This window comes from Quercus suber, unplaced genomic scaffold, assembly GCF_002906115.3.
Source record: "Quercus suber isolate HL8 unplaced genomic scaffold, Cork oak 2.0 scaffold_701, whole genome shotgun sequence".
Taxonomy (NCBI): domain Eukaryota; kingdom Viridiplantae; phylum Streptophyta; class Magnoliopsida; order Fagales; family Fagaceae; genus Quercus; species Quercus suber.
This window is the reverse complement of record NW_027070142.1, coordinates 50,618-76,594: the sequence shown is the minus strand read 5'-3', so window position 1 is coordinate 76,594 and position 25,977 is coordinate 50,618. Positions and strand designations below refer to the sequence as shown.

Here is a 25,977-nt window from a genome sequence, read left to right as displayed (position 1 = left end):
CCCATTATAACTATTAAAATATCATTAAATATATATATAGGGGAATACTTTTCCTAAAAAATAAAGGTCATATTCATTGTATTATTCTGAAAATACAAAAAGATTTTTTTTTGGGCAAATGATTTGTCTCACTTTCAAAGTCAAAAATTAAAATGACGTGTAAGACTTCGATGCTTCATTGTTTCTTAGAAGAAAAAGTTGGGAGAAGTATATATCACACACGGACACACCAACCACCCCAATAAGCCTAAAGCCCAAAAGTCCTACATCTTTAATTAACCTCTTGCACATATTATTGTCTCATTCCTTAATTCCTTCCTTCAACACAAAGATAGCAAAGATATCCACAAATCTTAGATGGAGGGTCTCATCCCCATGGTGTTCAAGGCATTCAATACAACCGAGATCATCTACAGTGCACCACATTTTCCAAATTTTGGCTACTAGACCGATGCCCAAGCCACTGGAGATGCTCTTAATAGCACCTTATATATAGGCAGCTAATACTAATAGCTAGGTTTATAATTGTAATTAGGGATGGGCTGGCCCTTGAGCTCAATTCTCACAACACAGTCCCAGTTGAGGTTTTTTTTTTTTTTTTTTTTGGGCTTTGATTTTTTACTACTAAGTATTTTTTTTTTTTTTTCTTTTTTGGGAGAAGGATTTTTTACTACTAAGTTAAGTGTTGGGTTTCTTCTTAAAAAAAAAAAAGTTAAGTGTTGGGTTATTTATTTATTTACAATGAGTCGGATTGCATTTCTTCGAATTGGCCCTATAATTTTTTGAGATAATTTTAACTTATGGCGTTTGCTCATAATAATAGTTTTTTGTTACCAGACCAAGACACCAATTGATTTTTGGTGTAGGGAGAATTAAACTCCAGATCTCTTATTCAACCCATCAGAGATTTTATAGTTGAGCTAACTGAAACTCACAATTGGCCTTTTAATTTAAAGATGTGAGTTTGATTAAAATTATTTTGGTTGAACCAATTGGGTCTGGCAAATGAAGTAAGGTTTCCTTGATAGGGATCGGGTTAGGATAAATAAACCTAAACCCCACACTTAATTTTCTCTCAACCTTAAGTTAAACTTAAATCTCTCTCTCTCTCTCTCTCTCTCTCTATATATATATATATATATATAGACACACATTTTTAACTTGCAGTTTNTAGATACTCCTACTGTTATAAGAAACCAAATTTGAATGTTTTAATTACCATGGCTTGTTCAAGACCAGGGTCAACATTTCTGGGTGGCTGAAACTTCCTGCTTGGCTCTGACCGAGTTCAATAACATGCATCTATTTTTCTTTAACCCTAATTATGGCAATCTGGGTGGACGTACTTCTTTGACTTGGTAAATTGGTGGTCATACTTGAGCAAGAGAAATATAAAAGAAGATATGCTTGTTATACATCAAAATGCAATTTAATATAATTTTTTTGACTTTATTTGGCGTGTGTGACTTCAATATACCACAATTATATCATAGATAGGATGCTGATGATGACAATAATAAATATTTATTGATATGGTTTTCTTTAAACAAAGCCTGCTGTTGAATTTGTTGATACATGAAAAACCAGTTCAATCCCAAATTTTAGAGTAATGGTTTTTTTCTTTGATTTTTCTATGTTATATATAACTTCAATGTCATTGAGTTGCTTGTAGTTGGTTGTAATAGAATATGATCCACAAATAATTTGGTAGTTTTTATATATTAACTTTATAATATAGCATTATTCTCTGTTAAAAATAATAATAAGTCTATCTACACAAATTATTTTAACAACTTGTTTTTTAATTTTTGGTACACAATGAAAATAATACTAGTAACAAACCCATAAATAATTGACTGATACACTAATCACAACTTATCAGTTTCATAAATTAAAAAAAAATATATATATATATATATATATATGAAAATAATAAATAATATTTATGAAGACAGTCTTTTTACCTTATCTTGCTACTACGTTTGAAATACATTTTGATACAAACGCCTCCTCCCATTATAACTATTAAAATATCATTAAATATATATATATAGGGGAATACTTTTCCTAAAAATTAAAGGTCATATTCATTGTATTATTCTGAAAATACAAAAAGATTTTTTTTGGGCAAATGATTTGTCTCACTTTCAAAGTCAAAAATTAAAATGACGTGTAAGACTTCGATGCTTCATTGTTTCTTAGAAGAAAAAGTTGGGAGAAGTATATATCACACACGGACACACCAACCACCCCAATAAGCCTAAAGCCCAAAAGTCCTACATCTTTAATTAACCTCTTGCACATATTATTGTCTCATTCCTTAATTCCTTCCTTCATCACAAAGATAGCAAAGATATCCACAAATCTTAGATGGAGGGTCTCATCCCCATGGTGTTCAAGGCATTCAAGAAAAACAGAGTTCGCAGCCAATACAGGTGTCTCTCCTCAGGAGCTTCTCAAAGTTACAACATAGCTGATTTCTACACCAATAGTCAGAGTCATGTATACATGTTGCCTTCAACTGAAAAGGTAGGTGGTTTTCATACAGAGAGAAATGGTCACAGGAGGCACAAGTCTGTTGGAGATTATGCTGTTGGATTCTCATCATCTGGAGATAACATGAGAAGAATGGAAGTTGCACCTCCTGCCCCCCAGAAACTTGTGAGGTTTAGGAGCCACAGAATGTTCTCATGTGTAACTGGTGCCTAGAATTGCAACCTTTCTTGGTATCAACTAATTCCAAGTGTTGTAATATTTTGGTGATTTTGTTGTTTGTTTTTTGGTTATTTTTTTGCATTTATATTTTCATTACTTATAGGTACATATCATTTCTCCACAATTGTTAATATGATCTGTTGTGATTAATACATAATAAAAGTGGCATCAATAGTAAGCTGAAAGTGAAATTGATGTTACTTCGATCACAACAATGATCAAATTATGTTAACAATTATGAAAAATGTTGTGTACTTATTACTTGGTATAATTTAGATGTAAATACTTCTATGCATAATACACAACTTTATCATGCCCAACTGAGGTTCATTAGGCAAAATTGAGTCCGATCAAGTACTCTACCGAGCCTGATAAAGATATATGTGATGTATATAGAACTCAATAGGCCATACTGTAGCTTTTGTAATCTCAAATTTATAAGCTACAGTTGTTTGGTGCCTGCAAATAATTAAGCCATGTGAAGCTGTTGACATGTATGCTTGCTTGTGAGATTCGCACACCCAATGATCAGTCCTTTGATTGCAGAACTAGAATTCGATTATTGTACAAAGAATTATCTCTCTCTCTCTCTCTCTCTCTCTCTCTCTCTCTCTCTCTCTCTCTCTCTCTCTCTCTCTCTATATATATATATATATATAGACACACTTTTTTAACTTGCAGTTTTCCAAAAATAGCTCATGAACCTAACTTCCCTATCAAGCATAATTTTTGGGAAAGCCATATAATTTGATGATCTATTGAAATTAAAATCTTGACCACCTTGGAAACATTGGTGGTTTAGGACCAAAGATGACCTGGGCTATTTTGAAGAACCTATCGATTACCAAAAGAATTGAGTCTTGTTTCCTAAGGGTATGCGTTAGTTCATAACTTCATATTCAAAATCCATAATCACATTTGACCAAGGGAGACTGGACAACTGACTTGTTCAACATTGGCTACTTAATGGTCTTTGTAACGTCTTTCTTTAGGGTTGGCTAGAAGAATCAATGCTCAACTATTCATCATTTATTGATATGTTGTTGTAATTAAATAACCATCATTTACGGCTTATATGGCTTATTTGGAATGAGAAAGAATACAGTAGAGTTGGAGGCTGAAAATTAAGTTTATATATATATATATATATACACACTTATATATTTAGATAAAGTATAATTATGCGCCATATATCTCAAAATTTTTCTAAATTTGGGTGCCAAGTGGGGACCACACCATAAATATACTTACATATGTCCTCAAATGATCACGTATAAACATTGAAAAATTCAAATTCAATTAGATTTTAAATTGAATTTCAATTGAAGTTTAATTTTGTGTCATGAGTCCATCTAATTTTTTAATTTTTATTGTAAGTAAATTATTAGGTGCAAAAACCCAAAAGTCTAAATATATATGTATATATAATAGAAACCATTACATATTATAAAATCTATAGTTTAAAAAATGTGTAAACTAATATCATGTATAATTTCAACCTCTTTTAAAAAAAATTTATAATTTGAACAATATAATTGTGATTGTTTTTAATTGTACCTATGCATATACAGGGGTTACACACTAGTTTAATTTAACACACGTATTCAAGGAACTTTTTTTTTTTTTTGAGGAGGCGTATTCAAGGAACTTAATTTATAACTCTTTTTCCCATTTTATTTTATTTTTTTTCCTTTCCAACTACATGTACTTTTTTGTGGTAAATTAACTTCATGTACTTATTTATTTATTTTTCTATGAATCTAACCACACGTTTATGGTGTATCTTATTCAACAAAAATCTATATATATGTAATTTAGTGTATTATTATTATTATTATTATTGGATTGAATGGATTAGGCTTTGATATAATAGGTGAGATATATAAAATTGTAATTTTAAAGACTTTCAAATATATGTGTGTGTGTGTATATATATATAGTTATAGCTAGTTATAGTTATATATAAGATTAGCAATATTAATATTTCTAAGCTGTACAATCCTATTAAAAAAATAAAAATTCAAGCACATATTGTAATTGATATATAATATAAAGTGAAACATGCATTAACATTTGGAATTACGATTATTGTTTGTCATGCCATAGTCCACCAACTCATCTACGCGTCGAGTAAAGTATTCAAAAAGAGATTGCCCATTACTTTTAAACTAGTTAATTATATGGGTTCATAAAGACAAAACATGTGTCTAGGCCAGTACTCATTAAATATGTCACTTTAATGTAACCTGAATTGAAAAGGCATGCAACCAAATAGAATTTTGCTATCAAAGTCTTGTGTATCAACTTTAGCATAATTAATTAGTTAATTAGAAGGTCTAGTTGTCTTTATGATGTACCAATTGGGAGTTCATTATAACCTGACTTCTGGATTGCTTATTACAGAGTCTTAACACTTAATTTATAATTATGGAAATAAAATAAGCTGATTCTTTTTTTCTTTTCTTTTTTGAAAATACTACTAAAAAAAGTTGGAGAATCAGAATAAGTAAAACGTAAACTAATTTAATTATTACGGAACTCGTGAACAATCGATTGAAACACATAAGTAAAATGTGTAAACCATTTTTTGAGCGTGACCTCCCGTAAACTAAATTTTGAGCAAAAAGTATGCAAAATGCAATACAAAGCCAGCTGGTTCTCTATTCTCTGACTAAGTTTAGCGAGACTCGCATAAAACGTTATGACTAAGCTGGGTTTTTTTACTAAGTTTTGAGCAATAATAAGCAAACAATAAGTTTTGAGAAATAAGTTGCAATAAGAAAAACGTTAATATAAACTGCTTCTTTAATTTGTAGGACTTATGTCGGACCTGCAGACAGTAGATAAGATAATCAAAAAGCCAGTTTATCAACGATTCCCAAACACATGCGAGCTTAGACTGTCTGTACATATAAGCTATTTTGACACTTTTGAGTAAAAGATACATGATACCATTATACCAACACCAAACCGGTGTTCGTATGATGGTAACATGAACAAATTTTGAGTGCACAAACTTTGTGTTTAATTTATATATATATATATATATATTTGGGAATTCAGGATATCAATACATGATGTACATAACAGTTATAACAATTAGAGAAAAGAGATTCAAACTTGGACTCTCTCTGTAAAAATGTATATATTAAATATACTATAGCTCTTAATTACAACGATATTGGTTATGAGTGTGCTTGGCCTGATCAAGGGGGTGGTTATCAATTTCAAAATATAGAAATAAAGATATAGAAGGATCATCACCAATCATAATAAGGCCATATGTAAGTCTGAGGAACAATTAATACTCACCAAGTAAAAGTGTTTGAAAGAAAGAAAAAGAGAGGAATTAATAATTACTGCATGCAATATATCACGAACGTGTTCGTTGATGGTCATCTAACCATAATGTCATAATAATATTGCTCATATATATATGCATCTGATTAGAAGACCATCAAGAAACATATCCATGCCTGCACAAGACTCTTCATGAGAGCTCTAGAAAAAACATGTTCATTTTGTTTCAGATATCTATCTGCAGCTTTTTGTGTTGAAAAGAACATGTAGACAATAGAGAAAAAGAGTATATCCTTGGGTATCATTCCCTTGAAAACGTATATACTTTGGGAATAAACCCTCTCTTCTTGGTTCTTACTGGTTGGTACCAAAAATAAGGCTGGTATAGAGACTATAGACATGGGAATGTTGAATGATGTTGCCTTTGAACTTGAAAGTTGAAACCCGGCCCACAGCAAGAGAAAGAGAGTGTTGACTGAAAGATGCGTTGTACGGGTCACGAAGCTAACATAGTACAGTACTGCTTAATTCCAGTTTCAGCAATGCCAAAGCCCAATTTCTCTAAACAAAGTCAGCCCAAGTTTCTACTGTATCCATTATCCAACCACAACTAATACAATAAAACCATGCTACACAATTGGTTTCCCGACCTTTTCAACGACTTGCTAGGATAGTTGTTTGAAAAGGAATGTATTATGTATATACTTTTCTTTAAATTAAAATTAATATGAAAATAATTTATTTTGAATGCTTATTATATACTATCCAAAATATAATAATAATTGGTTTGAAATATGGCATTCTTTCTCAGGTGTGGATGTTGAATAACAACAAAAAAAAAAAAAAAAATGTTTTTAATAAATTTTATATACAAGATATAAATTCTATTATAGTCTAATCTAAGTATATAGGTGTGTAAAACTCCTTCTTAAAGTTTTGAATCTCCACCCTGACTCCCCACATGTTACAAACATTTATATTTGTGGATTGACTACGCGCCAAGGGTGCGCAATAGTTCATGTGAAGTTATTTTAACAACAATTGAAACAAATTTAATAAAATATGCAATCAATAATATAATTATTTCTCTTAATCTAGTCATAATAATTAAACATTTATTAATTCACTAAAGTAATAATATATGCATATTTTTAATTATATTAATATTAACAATTTTTATTTCCTAACTCATTTTGATGACATGTAATAGGGTAAATATATTTTTATTTCACGTATTAGTTATTATTTGGGGTGCATTAATAATATTTTATATAAATTTTGGTTATTTTTCTAAGACCTATATATATCAGAAATAATTTGTTTGGAATATGGCATTCTACACATGCAAATTTAATAACACAAAATTAAAAATATAAAATAATGATTGGACACTTAATTTAGTGAAAATAATTAAATATTTATCGATTCACTTGAACAGTAGGTTTATCTTTTAGTTATATTGATTTTAAGAATTTTCAATTCCTTTCTTTCAAATGGCACGGCATGTTTTTTTTCCCACCAATTAATAGAAGTAACATGGATGAAAATAATAATATTTTGTTTTCCAATCTTATCTAAACATATACTTTCTTTCAGTAATGCTACAACATTTTTTTTACAATATTTTTTACAATTGCTTATTTTCTTTCAAATGGTCAACTGTGAGTGGTAGAAAAAAAAAATTGTACATACATGTAAACATTTAAACCTAAACATGAAAACATTTGTTCTCGGTTTGCCAACACAACAAAAATATGATTCTAAACATTTAAACCTAAATCTTTAAAACCTAACAATCTCCCCTTTTAGCAATCTGTGACAAAACACACATACAACATGTAATGCTTAAATTAAATACCAGCCCAAATACAAGATATTACCCTATTACAATTCTTACGCAACTACTAACTATTAGTTGCTAATATAGACAGCAACTGTTGAAAGAATTAACCTGTAAATTCTTGAAACACTAAAAACAAACCATAAATGCATGTGTGGAAGATACAGTACCATAATCTAAGTAAAAATCTGAACTTTAATTCACGGAACATATAAAGAGACATTAATCACATCAATCTCATCATCAATAGATATCATAACCAATAAGCACATGACAATGTTTGTGAATCAAGTACATAAACACTAAACATATATATAAACAATGAGATATAAACATCAAAACTAAAGAAAATAAAGAAAATACATGGAAATACATCAAACTCCCCCTAAATACAAAAACTCTACTCCCCCTAAGTACAAAAACCTACTCCCTCGTCAATCCAAATATGACACATAGCACCTTAGCACCTTATCATCCAAACATAGCTCACTTACAAAGGATAATGACTAACATAGGACAATGTTAAAGTGAAATTCAATTAATAAGACTATATATTGCATAGAAATTATTACCAACCATAATCACACAAACAAATGTAATGAACAACTCCATGATCTTCAATTCACATTACGTAAAGTATGTATTGGCGAGCCCGATATTGGTACCAAAATTGCGGCTTATAATCACTATAGAAAGAAGTTGAAGAAGGAAACATTGAAGTGCTTGAATTCTTTAAAAGGGATTAAGAGCAAATCCATTGTTTCGAATCACTCACCAATCGATGAGAACCTTAAAGTAGTGGTTGATGTGCTAAAGGAAGTGAGGGTGACTAGTATTTCTATCGTGGAGTCACTATTGTCCCTCATTTCTATACCATGGCTGGATCAAAAATCAGCTAAAGGGTCTTTTGCGTCAAGGTTTATACGCGTGGGTGGTCAAGGTTTATATGATACGTGTGATGTAATGGCGCTTCAAAGTGCTAATAAAAGATTGGAGGCAGTGGAGATTGCCATTGAAGATCTTGAGGCTGAGCTGGATTGCATGTTTAGGCGTTTGATCCAGACTAGAGTTTCACTTCTCAACATTCTAACAAACTAGCTAGTTGTACGAACGTAACAGTTTGAATCCCAAGGTTGGCAACCCAATTTCAAGGCTTGCCTCTCTCTGGTTCACCGCTTAGGTCACAGTACAAAGCCAGATATAGTCTTTGATTCTATTTTATCATATTCTTTTATTCTTTTTTTTTTTTTTTCTGAGAATACTCTTTTATTCATTCTTATAAAGCAGTCTAGCCATGTTTGTATTATTGTACTCTACTGGATTAGCTTGTCCAAGCCCGCAACCTTAGGGCACTATTGCTGATGCTAAATAGTTATATAACTATTTTTAGTACCATTAAAAGTCAATCTTGTAATAGTAGAATCAAATTAATATTTTTTGGCTCTGCAAAAAATGGTTGTGCACTTAAAATTTTTTTTTTTTTTTTTACACTACTTTTTTTTTTATTCTTTTTTCTACTTTTTATTTTGCGTTCACACTACTTTCATTTTGTCTCTGTGATTTCTATGCCTTTCCTTTTGCGTTATACTACTTTTCCTCTTTTTTGTGCAGTGATTTCTATGGCTTTGGTGATGGTTGTGATTGTGTTTTGATGGTTGAATAAAATATTATTTTATTGTAGTATTTATATTATTTTATTGTGTTAAAAGGTAAGATAAAACCACTGCTGTTAGATGTGAGAAGTAAAATAAATAAAATAATTTTTTATAGTGTTAAAAAGCTAAAAATTTGACTCTACTGTGGATGCTCTAATGTACTTTGTTTTTGGTTTTTCTTAAACTTTATGAATCCATGTGAGTTCATATTGATTAATTGTTTTCTAAATAATGAATGAAAACCATGTCTTTGGGGCTGTAAATTAAAATGAGTCAAACAAAGTTTCGGAGAAGGAAAACTAAGAAGAATAATTTATTCTAAAGCTAAGTAGTCTCCTTACCAAACCAACGAATCCTGTTTGAGCGGATTACCAGAAGAATCCGTAACAATTCAAAACTTTAAATGTTGACTTCAAAAATAAAAATTCAAGTGAAAACACACAATTGGTTTATGAAGTTTACATTTTGAGCACTTTTATTTTTTAATATCTATAATATCTGTTCTTCAAATTTTAACATTTAAAAAAAAAAAAAAAGAAGATACTGTGTCATTAAAAATAAACAATTGCATTGCTTCGTTATTCACATTTAAAAAAAAAAACATATGTGAATAACGAAGCAATGAAGATCAAACCCAAGCAAAAAAAAAAAAAAAAAAAAACCCCAAATCACCACCACCAAATCAAAGAACATGAAGATCAAACCCAAGCAAAAGAATAGAAACAATTGAAATCTGCCACTAAAAAGAAAGATTAAGACCCATGAAAAACAATCCACCCACGTCGTCCATCAAGCCACTAGATCAAACAACTGAGACCAAAATCCTTCAAACAACTAAGACCCAAAATCCATCAACCAAAAATTGTACAATCTTGATCACTAGATCCACCTCCGACCCACTAAAGGCAAGTCCCACCACAACCCAACCTCTAGAAACCCAGCTAAATAATATTGAAGAAGGAACAAGATTGACAGTGGCACCAAGAACTTGATTTGACGAGCAATAGAACATCTTTAGAAATGCCACACACGTCCAACATTCTTAGAGATGCCTCCGAGACCTCATGAACCCACTTTTCTTGTCGATGGTGCACAAGGGATTGTTGGATAGTGGGTGAGTGAAGAAGGAGATTGGCAGAGTTGTGTAAGTCTCTAAGAGCATCAAAATTTGGGAGTGCCATAAGGGAAAAAGATGCGACTCTGAAATGAATTTATGTTTATGAGAGTATAAGCACTTTGTAGCTAATTCCTTAGTTTTGAGTTCTGTTATATATAGAAGCCTATTAAGACAGGAAATCCTAAATCAGATCTGAGGTCTTTATGTAAACAGACCATGAAGTACCCTTCATATAGTACGGCTGAGCACAATTGGCAACAGCTAAGAGACCAAGTTATTTGAAGGAACCTTCCATTAGAGATAGTGAGGCAAAGTGTGCAGTGGTTAAGATTTTGCTGTTGGTGAATAGACTACTATGCCAAATATTCATGCACGAGGAGGGAGGTGCCAACCTGTGTTAATTTTTAATTCGAAAGAAGACAATATGTCTTGCAAACAAGTGACTTTAAAAAAATGAGCAATCAGCTAAAGGGGAGGATCTTGTCAAGAAAATAAAGAGGATAGAGATCGTAGGGTTAGTTACAACTGTGCATGGTTTTGGTTTCTTTGCGCACGACATGGAAATCTGAGACTAGCTAAGATCAACATTTGCGGTACCGACTTCATGGAAATTCTTGGGAAAGTTCGTCACCATCTGGATCAGCATACTTGCTAGAAAGGTTAGTGGCCATCGGATAATGCTAGTATACGGTTTCGGATAAAGTATGAATTTTCACGAACGTTTGTCGAAACTCAAAAATGTTTACTGTATGTGTTCTGAAAAATCAGTTTACATACAGAAGATTACATAAGAGAGAAGAGAGTAATCAACCCAGAGTTTTCATGATTTGGTAGTATGTGTTCACAAGAATGAGCAGCTAATAATCCAATATATGAGAAAATTAGGCCGAATTACAACAGTTTTTATATAACCTAACCTTACCAAGTATAAATCTCTAAAATACTCCTATATCCTAATCCAAAAATTTATATGAAAATTATATTTCTTTTTACAATAGTTACAAAGGATTTTGATAGAGGTTGCCCATATTGTTTTAGCAACAAAATAAAAAAAAAGATTTTTTTTAAAATTTATTTATTTTTTATTTTTTTATAACTAGACAATAAAATATTTTACTTCCTAAACGCAATGTTGTAGAAACAACTCCTTTTGTTGCATTTTTACATTTTTATGATTTTTTTTTTTTTTATGAGATAGAGCCACGAGAACTTAATTATCTTTATGTGTGACACATATGGTATAGGGAAACTACATTTGTGGGAAAGAAACAACCTAAAGTTACCACTCACTTATTAGGTGGGATGGTACCTATCTAAAAATAGCAATTTTGCCCCACTCTGCCTTGACCCACTCCTCCCTATTTCACCTCATACAGGTTTTTCCCACCCAGCATAAGTGGAGGGATGGGAATGGGGCAAGATTTTAGCCCCCACCGCGTGGATAAGTTTAGACATTTTAGTCCCACCCTACCCTATGTTAATAAGGGCAATAATCATAAATTCTTTCATACCTTGAATCCCTACTATTTAAACAAACAAATCAATACTAGTTTATTTAAATGCGTGGATATTAAGACTTTTGTTTTTGTTGTGATATTGTCTTGTTAAAATCTTAGATAATATTATTCATTTCTTGCTAAAAATTAGTTTGATTTGATAGGATAAATTTAGTTATAATTTCAAGTATATTTATATTAATGAAACAAGTTTTATTAAAAAAAATTGTAATAGTTGTAGGGCAAACTAACATGAAGTAAAATTTTAAGAGGTGGGGTGGGTCCCAAGGGGCAAAGATGGAGTAAAGAAGTTTTCCCCATCATACTTAACAGGTCGGGAATGAAGTAAGACAAAACCATGCGAAGCGGAAGTGAAAATCTCATTCTTTGGGCCCTGTCTCTTCCTATTGCCATCCCTTACCTACCCAAGGTTTAGAGCTTTGGATTGAGGAAGAGGGGGGTCTCGGGTTCTAACTCCAAGGGGAACACTTGTTAGATTTCTACAATTAATGAATAAAATGTGCCATCTCACTCTCAGCTTCTATAAATTGAATTTTCTAATTTACCTTTTGCTGTTATTTGTGACTATATAGGGAACTATGATCACTGATCCAGCATCATGTATATAAAAAGAATTAGAAGAGGTTAAGCCCTCTTTCTTCAGCCGACATCATACAGAACGGAGAGAGATAGAGAGAAGCCTGAATGGATCCCACAACTTTCTTTTTCCCAATAACATTAAGGTCATATTTTCCTTCATAGTTTGGAGAAGTTGTGCACGTAAAGACATCTTCTCACTCAATATGCTAAATTAGATTTCTACAATTAATGAATAAAATGTGCCATCTCACTCTCAGCTTCTATAAATTGAATTTTCTAATTTACCTTTTGCTGTTATTTGTGACTATATAGGGAACTATGATCACTGATCCAGCATCATGTATATAAAAAGAATTAGAAGAGGTTAAGCCCTCTTTCTTCAGCCGACATCATACAGAACGGAGAGAGATAGAGAGAAGCCTGAATGGATCCCACAACTTTCTTTTTCCCAATAACATTAAGGTCATATTTTCCTTCATAGTTTGGAGAAGTTGTGCACGTAAAGACATCTTCTCACTCAATATGCTAAAAAAAAAAAAGAAAAAGAATTGTGGAAGTAGATGACTACAGGGGGGGTGACATTTTGTGCTACCTTCTAATTGGATACTGGGTGATCTTAACAAATTAAAAAACGGAGTCTTTTCAAACTTTTTAATTCAATCATGATCAGATTGTCGGAAGCCTCCCGTCCTTCTCTTCTCAGTTGAGGCAACTGAAGATGTTACATCTAGACCTGACAAATGGGTTCACTTGAATGGTTGGGTTAATTTGGGTTTTGGAAATTATTAGTTCTTTTTTTCGAATGCCGGTGTTATGGTGTTCACTTATCTTACATTTATGATAGACCCATTATAAATAATATGACCTATCATAAATATAAAAAGATAGAGTACCATGTTACTTTATTTTGGAAATATTTTATAATTACTTATATATGTATTGGATTAAAACAAGGTTTATTATTCTTCTAACTCTTATTCAATCTTTTATAAGGTGAGTTCAATTTAGTATGACTTGTATTTTTTTTGTACATGCAAAAAATATTTAATATACAGTTAACCTATTTTTTTTTCTACCACTCAATCCAATTTTATTTTACATGGCTCATAATCTATTACTTTAGTAGTGGAAAAATTTGTTATTAGACTTATTCCTGGTATAATGGCTAAACAAAATAAAGTGAAGAAGTAAATGATTAATGAGTAGTATTTATTACATATAAACAGTTTTATACGACCGTAACAACAATTAAAATTGTGACGTCACTTGAAAATCGTAACTTCAACTCATGATTTTAGTTATTTTTAAAGATGTGTAAAACTATGTAAAACAGTCGGTGTGCAACAAGCTTTAACTTATGATTAATTAGACAAATTAAAGTGGATAATTATTTTTATGGCTAATTTAAGTGGATGATATTTTTGAGAACTCATAGTAGACAAAACAAAATGAGACAAAATGAGAGTGCACATGATTCATTAGCGTTGAGGACACTGACAATGCATTCCAAGTTCTGGTTGGCGAAACTAATTACAACAAAAGATTCCAAGTTCCTAGCTCTAGCTCCACGTGGTGCACTGGTGCCTAAGGGTTCCACGGATGACCATTCTATTCATGTTTTTTGCTGTGTGTCTATAAATGTATATCCTTTACGCTTAATTTAGGCATATGGAATCCGACTCGAAAAATCTCAAGAATACTCTGAGCTTATCTAACCAAAGAAGGACAAGAACACACGAAAAAAAAAAAAAAAAACCCCAGAGAGAGATGGAGGAAAATATAGTGAAGTCAAGGTTCAAAAGGGTTTGTGTTTTCTGCGGAAGCAGAACAGGCAAGAGGACTTGTTATAGTGATGCTGCTCTGGAACTAGGCCAAGAGCTGGTACCCTTTTCATGCCTAGAAATTATTATTATTATTATTAGTATTATGTTTTTGGATTTTCATAGTAGACAAAACAAAATGAGACAAAATGAGAGTGCACATGATTCATTAGCGTTGAGGACACTGACAATGCATTCCAAGTTCTGGTTGGCGAAACTAATTACAACAAAAGATTCCAAGTTCCTAGCTCTAGCTCCACGTGGTGCACTGGTGCCTAAGGGTTCCACATATGACCATTCTATTCATGTTTTTAGCTGTGTGTCTATAAATGTATATCCTTTACGCTTAATTTAGGCATATGGAATCCGACTCGAAAAATCTCAAGAATACTCAGAGCTTATCTAACCAAAGCAGGACAAGAACACACGAAAAAGAAAAAAAAACCCAGAGAGAGATGGAGGAAAATATAGTGAAGTCAAGGTTCAAAAGGGTTTGTGTTTTCTGCGGAAGCAGAACAGGCAAGAGGACTTGTTATAGTGATGCTGCTCTGGAACTAGGCCAAGAGCTGGTACCCTTTTCATGCCTAGAAATTATTATTATTATTATTAGTATTATGTTTTTGGATTTTCAATTGCTTTACCTGTGAATTTAATCAAACTGAACATTGAATTTCAAGTATCTTCTTGGTCCTGTACTTACTGATCAAGGAGTTATCTTGGTTTTCTCGAGGAAGGTCTCTAGGAGGTTGGATCTTGTTTATGGAGGAGGAAGTGTTGGATTAATGGGCTTAGTTTCTAAACAGGTCCATCGAGGTGGTGGACATGTTATAGGGTACAATCTCTACCATTTCTCATTATTATTTCTAGTTTGGAATAAAATCTCTGTGCCCATTTTGCGGCTTAAAGTTAATTAACTTGTTTGTTGGTTTTATTCACAGAATCATTCCCAAATTTTTGATGGACAAGGAGGTAGTCTAGAACGTAAAATAATAATTAAACTATTAGATTCATGGATTTCATAACAGTTTAATTTTTTTTTAAATGATAATTTGTATATATTCTCTATTTTAGTCAACAAGTTCTTTGGTGATTTATATTTGGTTTGTTCTTTGTTGAGCAGATAACTGGGGAAACAGTTGGGGAGGTCAGGATAGTAGCAGACATGCACCAGAGGAAAGCAGAGATGGCTCGCTATTCTGACTGTTTTATTGCTCTTCCAGGTTTCCCTCTTTCGTTTTCTCTCGGACTCTGAAATTGTGGACAATTCATGAATTGCTGATTTTTATGCGTATGATTAGGTGGGTATGGAACTTTGGAAGAGTTATTGGAAGTTGTCACATGGTCCCAACTTGGGATCCACGATAAGCCTGTAAAGCAACTTCATGATTCAGACTAAAATTTGAAAGCTAGTTCGCATATATATTGGAAGATCAAAACCTGACTTCTTCTTTTTTATGCATAAATCAATAGGTGGGATTGCTTAATGTCGATGGGTACTACAACTCTCTCCTCTCTTTCATAAACACAGCCGTGGAAGATGGATTTATCAAGCCCTCTCAGCACAATATAATCGTCTCTGCTCCAAACGCTAAAGAACTCATTCAAAAACTCGAGGTGGGTTTCTCTTTCTCTCTCTGTAATAAGAACTTACGTTGTCCTAATTAATTAGCTTTCTCTTTCTCTCTTTGTGAATAAGAATTTTAAAATTGTCCTGATTTAGCCTTTTGTTTGTTTGATTAGGAATACGAGCCTGTGCATGACGGGGTAGTTGCTAAGGCCAAGTGGGAGGCAGAACAGACGGAGTTCAAAGCTTCTTTGCAGACTGATATAGCTCGTTAAGTCGATAGAGACCACGAGTGAATCTTTTAGCTAGGTTTCATTTTTCTTTTCTTTAACCTTGAGAAAAATGCTGAAGACCAAGTAAATTTACACCATTTTTATTGTGACTTGTCATATGTGAGTGGTAAAAATATGAACTTACATAGACTTACCATCACATCTTACTCCTCGTTATGTGACAAGTTAAAAGTAAAAATGATGTAAATTTACATTGCCCTAACAATGCTCTCAGCTTCGGCGGCAAAAAAGTATCTCTGTTTTTGTCGTTTGTACTTATTGGTCTAGTCTACAAGGACAAAGTAGGAAGTTCGATTAGTCAATGTAAGAAGTTTTTTACCTTTTTAAGGGGAAAAAAGCTCTAAAAATAGCAAATAATTTATCCCAAAAAGGAAAAGAAAAAAATATATTTTTGCACTTCAATTTTATTACCTTAAGGGAAAATTTAAAATAGTAGCTATCTATTCTATTCTATTGCATTGGTTCTTGGTTCTTGTGCATGCTCTTGAGAGTAATGTTTCAGACATGATAATGTTTACAATATTTTTCAAAAGAGTTGAGTTAATAAATTTTTAGTGATTTTCATCTCCACCGATCATTGACGTTACTTTTGATGGTGATTGGGGAGTTTGATTGGGAAGTGGAAATGTTTAAAGAATTGATGTTCTAACCTTTGGTCATATTATTAATTTCATCCAAAAACTTCTTGGAGCAATAGTATAGTGGATGGAACTTAAAATCTTCATGTTTATGGTACGTCCATCGAGTCTATTAAACAGTTAACCCATTATCTGATTGTCACAAAAGGATACCTAACATAATACTATAGTTAAATGGAAGAATTACTATGAAAAAAGAAATATTTTCTCGTATAATAGTAAAAAAAAAGCATTAAAAATTTATTTAAACTAGAATTTGTTTCGAAGAATGTGATACATATAGTCCCCAAATGTATTTAGATTTTCCAGAAAGTGATGTCTAAGAAATTTAAATATCCAAAAATATTACTATAGCTATATTTTTTATTTGAATAGGAATAGCTCATGAAAATATGAAAATTCTTATATTTGATTTATTCCTAGAAGTTTTATAAGAATTACATTTATTATTTTTAAAATATCTTAGGTCATAAACACTCAAGAGTATTTGCCATCATATTTCTTACAAGAATACAATATGTATGTTATAAAAAAAAAAGAATACAATATGTATGTAACTGCATTACTTAATGATTTAGAATGTAAATCTATACAGGGACGGAGGCAAGCTTTGACGTGGGGGGCAATGGACCATGCCCCCCTAGTAGCAGACATGCACCAGAGGAAAGCAGAGATGGCTCGCTATTCTGACTGTTTTATTGCTCTTCCAGGTTTCCCTCTTTCGTTTTCTCTCGGACTCTGAAATTGTGGACAATTCATGAATTGCTGATTTTTATGCGTATGATTAGGTGGGTATGGAACTTTGGAAGAGTTATTGGAAGTTGTCACATGGTCCCAACTTGGGATCCACGATAAGCCTGTAAAGCAACTTCATGATTCAGACTAAAATTTGAAAGCTAGTTCGCATATATATTGGAAGATCAAAACCTGACTTCTTCTTTTTTATGCATAAATCAACAGGTGGGATTGCTTAATGTCGATGGGTACTACAACTCTCTCCTCTCTTTCATAAACACAGCCGTGGAAGATGGATTTATCAAGCCCTCTCAGCACAATATAATCGTCTCTGCTCCAAACGCTAAAGAACTCATTCAAAAACTCGAGGTGGGTTTCTCTTTCTCTCTCTGTAAATAAGAATTTACGTTGTCCTAATTAATTAGCTTTCTCTCTCTCTCTCTTTGTGAATAAGAATTTTAAAATTGTCCTGATTTAGCCTTTTGTTTGTTTGATTAGGAATACGAGCCTGTGCATGATGGGGTAGTTGCTAAGGCCAAGTGGGAGGCAGAACAGACGGAGTTCAAAGCTTCTTTGCAGACTGATATAGCTCGTTAAGTCGACAGAGACCACGAGTGAATCTTTTAGCTAGGTTTCATTTTTCTTTTCTCTAACCTTGAGAAAAATGCTAAAGACCAAGTAAATTTACACCATTTTTATTGTGACTTGCCATATGTGAGTGGTAAAAATATGAACTTACATAGACTTACTATCATATCTCACTACTCGTTATGTGACAAGTTGAAGTAAAAATGATGTAAATTTACGTTGCCCTAACAATGCTCTCAGCTTCGGCGGCAAAAAAGTATCTCTGTTTTTGTTGTTTGTACTTATTGGTCTAGTCTACAAGGACAAAGTAGGAAGTTCGATTAGTCAATGTAAGAAGTTTTTTACCTTTTTAAGGGGAAAAAAACTCTAAAAATAGCAAATAATTTATCCCAAAAAGGAAAAGAAAAAAAAAAAAATTTGCACTTCAATTTTATTACCTTAAGGGAAAATTTAAAATAGTAGCTATCTATTCTATTCTATTGCATTGGTTCTTGGTTCTTGTGCATGCTCTGGAGAGTAATGTTTCAGACATGATAATGTTTACAATATTTTTCAAAAGAGTTGAGTTAATAAATTTTTAGTGATTTTCATCTCCACCGATCATTGACGTTACTTTTGATGGTGATTGGTGAGTTTGATTGGGAAGTGGAAATATTTAAAGAATTGATGTTCTAACCTTTGGTCATATTATTAATTTCATCCAAAAACTTCTTGGAGCAATAGTATAGTGGATGGAGCTTAAAACCTTCATGTTTATGGTACGTCCATCGAATCTATTAAACGGTTAAACCTATTATCTGATTGTCACAAAAGGATACCTAACATAATACTATAGTTAAATGAAAGAATTACTATAAAAAAAGAAATATTTTCTCGTATAATAGTAAAAAAAAAGCATTAAAAATTTATTTAAACTAGAATTTGTTTGGAAGAATGTGATACATATAGGCTGCGTTTGTTTTGGGTGAAATTCATTTCCGGAAATGGTTTTCTATATTTTCGGGTGTTTGGTTGCGTCGGAAAATTGCTTTTTCCGGAAATCATTTTCAGTTGACTCACGATCAAGGGTGAAAATGATTTACGGAATCATTTTCACTTCAAATGATTTCCGGAAAATGGAGAGAAAGAGAGAGCATGAAGACAGAGAGAGGGAAAGAGAGAAAGAGAGCACCAGCACCCCGAACCCAACGAGCCCAGACACGCCGGAGACGTCGCCGGCGAACCCCGAGCACCGCGCCTTCGATCACAGCGCCGTCGAACCCCGAGCACCGCGCCGGCGATCGCCTTCGATCACCTCCGCTCGATCTCGCGATCTTGACTTCGTCTATCGCGACTCGCCTTCGATCTCCCACTAGCGAACCCAGAAGCCGTCGATCGTCGTCGCACCGCGCCTCGCCATCGATCGTCGTCGCCGCGCCGCGCCGTCGTTCGCTTCCTCTTCCTCGATCTCTCAGCACTTTTTTTTTTTTTTAAAGTTTGATTGCTGTTGTTGTTTTTTTTTTTTTTTTCCCCACCCCCAAAAAATATTTTAAATATAATATATATATATATATATAAGTATATACTCGAGTACTAATTTTAGTAATTTTTCTNCCATAGTCCCCAAATGTATTTAGATTTTCCAGAAAGTGATGTCTAAGAAATTTAAATATCCAAAAATATTACTATAGCTATATTTTTTTATTTGAATAGGAATAGCTCATGAAAATATGAAAATTCTAATATTTGATTTATTCCTAGGAGTTTTATAAGAATTACATTTATTATTTTAAAAATATCTTAGGTCATAAACACTCAAGAGTATTTGTCATCATATTTCTTACAAGAATACAATATGTATGGAACTGCATTACTTAATGATTTAGAATGTAAATCTATACAGGGACGGAGGCAAGCTTTGACGTGGGGGGCAATGGACCATGCCCGCCGCCCCCCCCACCCCCCCAAATTTTTTTAAATATATATATATATATAAGTATATACTCGAGTACTAATTTTAGTAATTTTTTTCCTATAAAATTACACATTGTCCTCTTTTAATAATATCATTATTTTTTTTAGAATAATGTTATTACTACAAACTTTTCTACAACATTTTTACAATCTATTGACGTAGAAAATTTATATTGGTTCGCACTTGGTCCACCACTTATACTACTATTTTACTTAGCAATAACAACTCACTATTTTAGTAATTCGTAAAAGTTTGTAGCTCTAGCATTCCTCCTTGTAAAGACCATAAAAAAAAATCTATAGATCTAAAATCTAAAACAAAATATACAAGACCAAAAAATTGCACAACAACAAAAATGACCAATAATAAATCTGAAACAAAATAAGTCCAATCAACCAATTTTACCCAAACAAAAAACCCAGCCCTTTAAAAAAATTCTAAATAAAATTATTTTGTCCTTATCCAGCAGCAACATCAAAGTCACAAACACCAAAAAAATAAGTCCCTCAAGTGGCTAAGTAGTAGTAAAGTCAGAGGTCGAAACCGCCGCACATATCCAACAACAGATCCGCTCCTCTAACTTCAAGTCCTAGCTCCTTCCCTAAATCTACATTTGTCATTATGGTTTCTAATAGAGCTTTCGTCCCCCCTCAACACACACCCACCCACACACACACACACACACACACACACACATATATATTCATGCATTTTTTTCCAACAATTATCTTGCAAATAATAAAAGCTCTAACCCATGAGAATGTTCAAATATCAAGTTAGTTAAACCCACCACTTAAACCAACCCTTGAAGTTCGAGGCTTTCCCGCCCCCTCTCAACCAATCAATGGATTATAATCGCCCAATATTTACTTTCAAATTCATAGTTTAATTTGTGCAACATCATTATTCACATGGTAGTATGATTAACATCACTTTTAATTTATATCAGTGACAACATATTACTTATATATGTGTGTGTGTGTGTGTGTGTGTGAGTGTGTATGTATGTATATATATGAAAATAATTTCATATACCATATAGTAGAAGTTAAAACTCCAGTTGTGTCAAGTGCCTGTATATCTTCTCTCTCTTAGACAAGTGACTACATTTTTATTAACAATTATAATAATTCACTTAAATGCCTGGAAGATTATGACTGATTTTTTTATTTTTATTTTTAAATGAAAGTTGATAGTATTCCTTCTCAAAAAAGAAAAAGAAAAAGAAAAAGTGCTTGGAAGATTAGTGGGTCCATTTGCCAGGGTTGCAACATATATTATATAAGTATTTCTAACATTTCAAAAAATAAAAATTTGTTATGGAGACGAACCAAAAACCTCTCGGCACATGATTAGCCTTTTTTGCTATCGTGCGCTCGAGCCTATCTTGGCTGCTTCAAGAGCTCTAGCTCCGTCGTTGACCATTCCCTGCCTTTTGTGGGTATTTCTCTACTCTTGAGTGGGTCTCATCTGCCTTGTTCGTGGGTTTCTTTTACTCCTTGTGGGTATTGTCTTTTTGCTACTATTTGTCGACCATCAGTGAGTCTCACTTCGCCAATAGTAAGTATTTTTCTCTAGCTAGTGGGTCTCACTGCTATTTATTCTCAGCCATCACCAAATCAGTTATAATCTTCGACAGTGATTCACGTTTTTTGGTGAGTAATCTTCCAACTGGATTTATTATTTCCACTGCTATAATTGCTAGGTTTCTTTGAGGTTTGATGCTATTTTTGGTTTTGGAATTGTGAAGCTATTAGATTTGGATGTTGTAGTCCTTTAATTATTGAGGGAGGGTTTTATATTAAATTGTTGCTCTTGTCTTGGGTATGAGAATTCAATCTTGGAATTGTCGGGGTGCTGGTAGAGCCCCAACAGTCATAGCTGTCAAGGGCTTGGTTCATAGAGAAAGCCCAGATATTATCTTCATCTCTGAGTCTAAAGCAAAGTCTCCTAGGGTAGAAAAAATCAAAGAATGTTTGAAGCTTAGAGAATGCTTTTATGTAAATGCGGAAAACAAATTGGGTGACTTGGCTTTATATTGGGTTCATGGAGTTAGTTTGGAAGTTATCTTTGACAGTAAAAAATATCATTGCGTGTTTAGTATATTTTGATCCACTTACAGATGTTTGGCTTCTCCTTCTTGTTTATAGACCTCCTAAAGTTGCCCACAAAGAAGTAATTTGGGATTTAGTCACAATCCTTACAACAACATTTTTAGGCCCGTGGATGCTTTTGGGCAATTGCAATAGTTACAGTTCTAACTCCGATGAGTGTGGTGGGAGCAGTAGAGGGAATTATTCCTCCAAGCCTTTTCGTAACTTCCTATCCAATACAGGGGCTATTGAGCTTAGGTTCCAAGGGCCCCAATATACATGGGTGGGTCGTAGAAGTGGTGGAGTTCATGTAGGAATCAGATTAGACCAGGGGTGCTGCAACCAGGAGTGGCAAGAGATGTTTACTAATACAAGAATAAAGCATTTGGTTGCCCCTACCTCTGACCACAAGCCTATACTTCTCGACACTCATTTTGAAAATAACAACATCAACAAACCATTCCACTTTTAGGCAATGTGGATAAGGGATCCTGAATGTGAGGAAGTCGTTGACCAAGCTTGGAGAAAAGGCTTTTTTGGATTCCATGGATTCAATCTAATGAAATAAATCTCCCATACAGGTTGCATGTTGAGTAAGTGGAACAAAACCATTTTTGGACAAACCAAAACTAAAATCCAAGATCTAGAAAGGCGCATTGAGGTAATTCAGTCAAAACCTCCCAGTAAAGAAGCTTTGGAGGAAGAAGCAAGTCTTATGATAGAATTAAAAGAGTGGCAAACCAAAGAAGAGCTTAGATTGAAGCAAAAGTCCTGTGAGTTATGGCTAAAAGAGGGGGACAGGAACTCAAAATTTTTCCATGCCTCCACTTTGATTAGAAGAAGAAGAAACAATATTTCAGAGATTAAATTAGAAAATGGGCAGAGAATTTATGGCAGGGAGGATATTGAAAAGTATTTTGAAGATCATTTCAATGAGCTATATAGCACTTCAAATCCATCCTTCCCTGCTGACTTGGAGAATCTAATTGAACCAAGTATCTCGGCAGCCGAAAATGAAAAGTTGCTCAAGACCCCTTTAGAAGAAGAAATTCAAAGAACTATATTGGAGATGAATCCACTAAAAGCCCCTGGGCCAAATGGTATGCCTGGATTATTTTTCAAAAAATTCTGGCATATTGTCAGGAACCAACTCATACAAACAGTTCAAAGTTTTTTTAGAGATGGATGGCTACTAAAGGATATGAATAAGACCTTCATCACCCTAATCCCAAAGGTTCAAGGTGCTTATAATTTTGGGCACTTTAGACCTATTAGCTTATGCAATTTTTGTTAAAAAGTTATCTCAAGAATTTTGGTGGCAAGATTACGACCTCTGTTGGATAAAATAATTGCTGGACATGTTGCTTTTGTCCCGCCCAAGAAGTTGTGCACTCTTTCTCCACCACTAAGAAGAAAAGGGGCTTGTGGGATTAAAGTTAGACTTTCAAAAGGTTTATGATAGATTGGAGTGGCCTTTCCTAGTTCAGGTATTAAAAAATTTTGGTTTTCATCAGAAGTTTATAAATCTCATATATCAATGTATCTCCTCTGTGAGTTTCACTGTTTTGCTAAATGGGGGAAAGGGTCCAAGCATCAATCCTTCGAGAGGCCTAAGACAAGGGGATCCCTATCCCCTTATCGTTTTATTATAGGGAGTAAAGTTCTAGCTAGAATGTTCAATAGAAGCATGGATCAAAGATTAATTAATGGCATTAAGATTGCCCCTTCAACACCTGGAATCTCAAAACTCTTCTATTGGTCTACAAGGCAAAACATTAAGAGGTCAATGAGATTATGAATATCCTAGGAAAATATTGTGAGTGGTCAGGCCAACAAATCAATTTTGAGAAATCAAGTGTCTTTGCTTCAAAAGGGGTTCAATCTCAATTTCTGAACCAGCTCTGGAATCAAAGATGATTAAAGAAGTTACCCCATGGTACTAAATATTTGAGAGTTCCTTTATTCCTCTCAATTAGTAAGAAGGACTTTGCTTATCTCAAAGAAAATCTTGAATCTAAGGCAAGCAGTTGGAAGAGCAAATCTTTGTCTTGGAAGAGCAACACTAGTGAAATCTGTAGCCTTGGCTACTCCACTATATACTATGTTAAGCTTTCTCATACCAAAATGTCTATGTAAGGAGATGGATAGCATGTTAAGAAATTTTTGGTGGAGCCCATCAAAGAATTCAAACCGCTTTTTTACTCCTCTAGCTTAGGACAATTTATGCCTACCAAAAAATTTGTGTGGCCTTGGTTTTAGGCACTTTTTTGATATCAATATGGCCCTCCTCTCCAAAGTTGCTTGTTGGATTTTAAATCAATCCAACCAGCCATGTGTGCAAGCACTTATTTCCAAATACAAGGTGAGAAGAAATTGGCTCAATGCTGAACCATCCAAAAAGGCTTCTTGGCATTGAAGAGTGTGGAATTTGCTAGGCATATTCTTGTGGCTGGAGCTTGTAAGCAAGTCAGCAATGGTGAAAGTATTCTCACGTGGGAAGATCCTTGGGTCCCAGACCTACCAAATCATAGACCGGTGCCTTTGTCACCTGAAAATCAATCAAATTTCCTGTGGTGTCATAACTCCAGATAAATCAAGGTGGGACGAGTCAAAACTCTATGAATTATTTACTGAAGACTCAACCAAAGCTATCAAGAGGATTCCAGTCAAAGTAAGCCAAAGGGAGGATAATTGGTTATGGTTGAAATCCCATAATGGGAAACACTCAGTGAAGTCAGCATATAAGGAAATTCTAGCTCAATCTAATCCCATTGAGCCTGACAGGTGAAGTCAAAAATCTGGAAATCAAAAGTACATGATAGGCTTAAAATGGTCTTATGGAGAGTTTCCTTAGATATTCTTCCCACTAAGGAAATTTATAAGATTCTTCCCATCCATGGGCCCCAAGTGTCCTCTATGTGATGCCTCACCTGAATGCACCTTACTTCTTTTTGTATTCTGTCATGCGGCCAGATCTTTGTGGGCTAGTCATGTTTGGGGGTGCAGACCAGATGCAATGCAATTTTATAATCCAGATCAGTTTATAAACTTTCGTTTATCCTCCCAAGTTTCTTTCCATGGCTCTTCTGACAACAAGGAGTTCATTTTAATTGGGGCTTTGGTGTTGGAGCAACTATGGTTTGCTAGAAATCAAGCTATTCATAAAGGAATGTAAAATATATTCGTCCTAAACTTCCAAGTTTGTTCACCTAAACTTTCAAAAGTTCTATTTTCGTCCTAAACTATCAAAAATTCGTTTTCGTCCTAAACTTTCAATTCTATTTCGCCTAAACTTTTCAAACGTATTGATTCGTCCCTCCCACATCAGCACTCTGTCAAGCCACGTCAGCACTCCGTCAGAACTTTTGAAAATTTAGGACAAAAATAGAACTTTTGAAAGTTTAAGACGAAAATGAACTTTTGTGATAGTTTAGGACGAAATAGAACTTTGAAGTTTAGGGACGAAAACGAACTTTTATGATAGTTTGGGACGAAAATGATATTTTACCCTAAAGGAATTAAGTTTTCCCACATAAAATCTCCAAATAATCTTGAAAACATTTAATGAA

General features: G+C 33.5%; 3 protein-coding genes across 4 annotated transcripts; all 3 read left to right on the top strand.

The window, feature by feature from the left end:
• Positions 1-2,370: 2,370 nt before the first annotated feature.
• On the top strand, positions 2,371-9,267 carry LOC112024067 (uncharacterized). Its single transcript, XM_065766350.1, has 2 exons — positions 2,371-2,701; positions 8,418-9,267. Exons 1-2 carry the CDS (start codon positions 2,371-2,373, stop codon positions 8,951-8,953), a joined length of 867 nt encoding a protein of 288 aa, XP_065622422.1. The 3' UTR covers positions 8,954-9,267.
• Positions 9,268-14,919: 5,652 nt separating this feature from the next.
• Positions 14,920-16,811, top strand: LOC112034167 (cytokinin riboside 5'-monophosphate phosphoribohydrolase LOG5). 2 transcript variants are annotated; one of them, XM_024066959.2, is made up of 7 exons: positions 14,920-15,112; positions 15,278-15,375; positions 15,482-15,512; positions 15,664-15,763; positions 15,842-15,912; positions 16,014-16,157; positions 16,284-16,811. In XM_024066959.2, the coding sequence occupies exons 1-7, from the start codon at positions 14,999-15,001 to the stop codon at positions 16,380-16,382; spliced, it is 657 nt and encodes a 218-aa protein (XP_023922727.2). In that variant the 5' UTR covers positions 14,920-14,998; the 3' UTR covers positions 16,383-16,811. The 2 variants fall into 2 exon arrangements, with proteins under 2 accessions (XP_023922727.2, XP_023922726.2); XM_024066958.2 differs by having other exon boundaries at positions 15,221-15,375.
• Positions 16,812-17,689: 878 nt separating this feature from the next.
• LOC112017770 (cytokinin riboside 5'-monophosphate phosphoribohydrolase LOG5) lies at positions 17,690-18,729 on the top strand. Its single transcript, XM_065766382.1, has 4 exons — positions 17,690-17,748; positions 17,827-17,897; positions 17,999-18,142; positions 18,272-18,729. The coding sequence occupies exons 1-4, from the start codon at positions 17,691-17,693 to the stop codon at positions 18,368-18,370; spliced, it is 372 nt and encodes a 123-aa protein (XP_065622454.1). The 5' UTR covers position 17,690; the 3' UTR covers positions 18,371-18,729.
• The last annotated feature ends 7,248 nt before the right edge of the window (positions 18,730-25,977 follow it).

Excerpts from the sequence above, each read along its gene's own strand:
- LOC112034167 (XM_024066958.2), top strand. The coding sequence starts at position 14,999 with ATGGAGGAAAATATAGTGAAGTCAAGGTTCAAAAGGGTTTGTGTTTTC. Across the intron at positions 15,376-15,481 it reads GGTGGTGGACATGTTATAGG|AATCATTCCCAAATTTTTGA; the intron begins GTACAATCTCTA and ends TTTTATTCACAG. Across the intron at positions 15,513-15,663 it reads AATTTTTGATGGACAAGGAG|ATAACTGGGGAAACAGTTGG; the intron begins GTAGTCTAGAAC and ends TTTGTTGAGCAG.
- LOC112024067 (XM_065766350.1), top strand. The coding sequence starts at position 2,371 with ATGGAGGGTCTCATCCCCATGGTGTTCAAGGCATTCAAGAAAAACAGA. Across the intron at positions 2,702-8,417 it reads AATGTTCTCATGTGTAACTG|AAATTATTACCAACCATAAT; the intron begins GTGCCTAGAATT and ends TATATTGCATAG.
- LOC112017770 (XM_065766382.1), top strand. The coding sequence starts at position 17,691 with ATGCACCAGAGGAAAGCAGAGATGGCTCGCTATTCTGACTGTTTTATT. Across the intron at positions 17,898-17,998 it reads TTGGGATCCACGATAAGCCT|GTGGGATTGCTTAATGTCGA; the intron begins GTAAAGCAACTT and ends ATAAATCAACAG. Across the intron at positions 18,143-18,271 it reads AACTCATTCAAAAACTCGAG|GAATACGAGCCTGTGCATGA; the intron begins GTGGGTTTCTCT and ends TTGTTTGATTAG.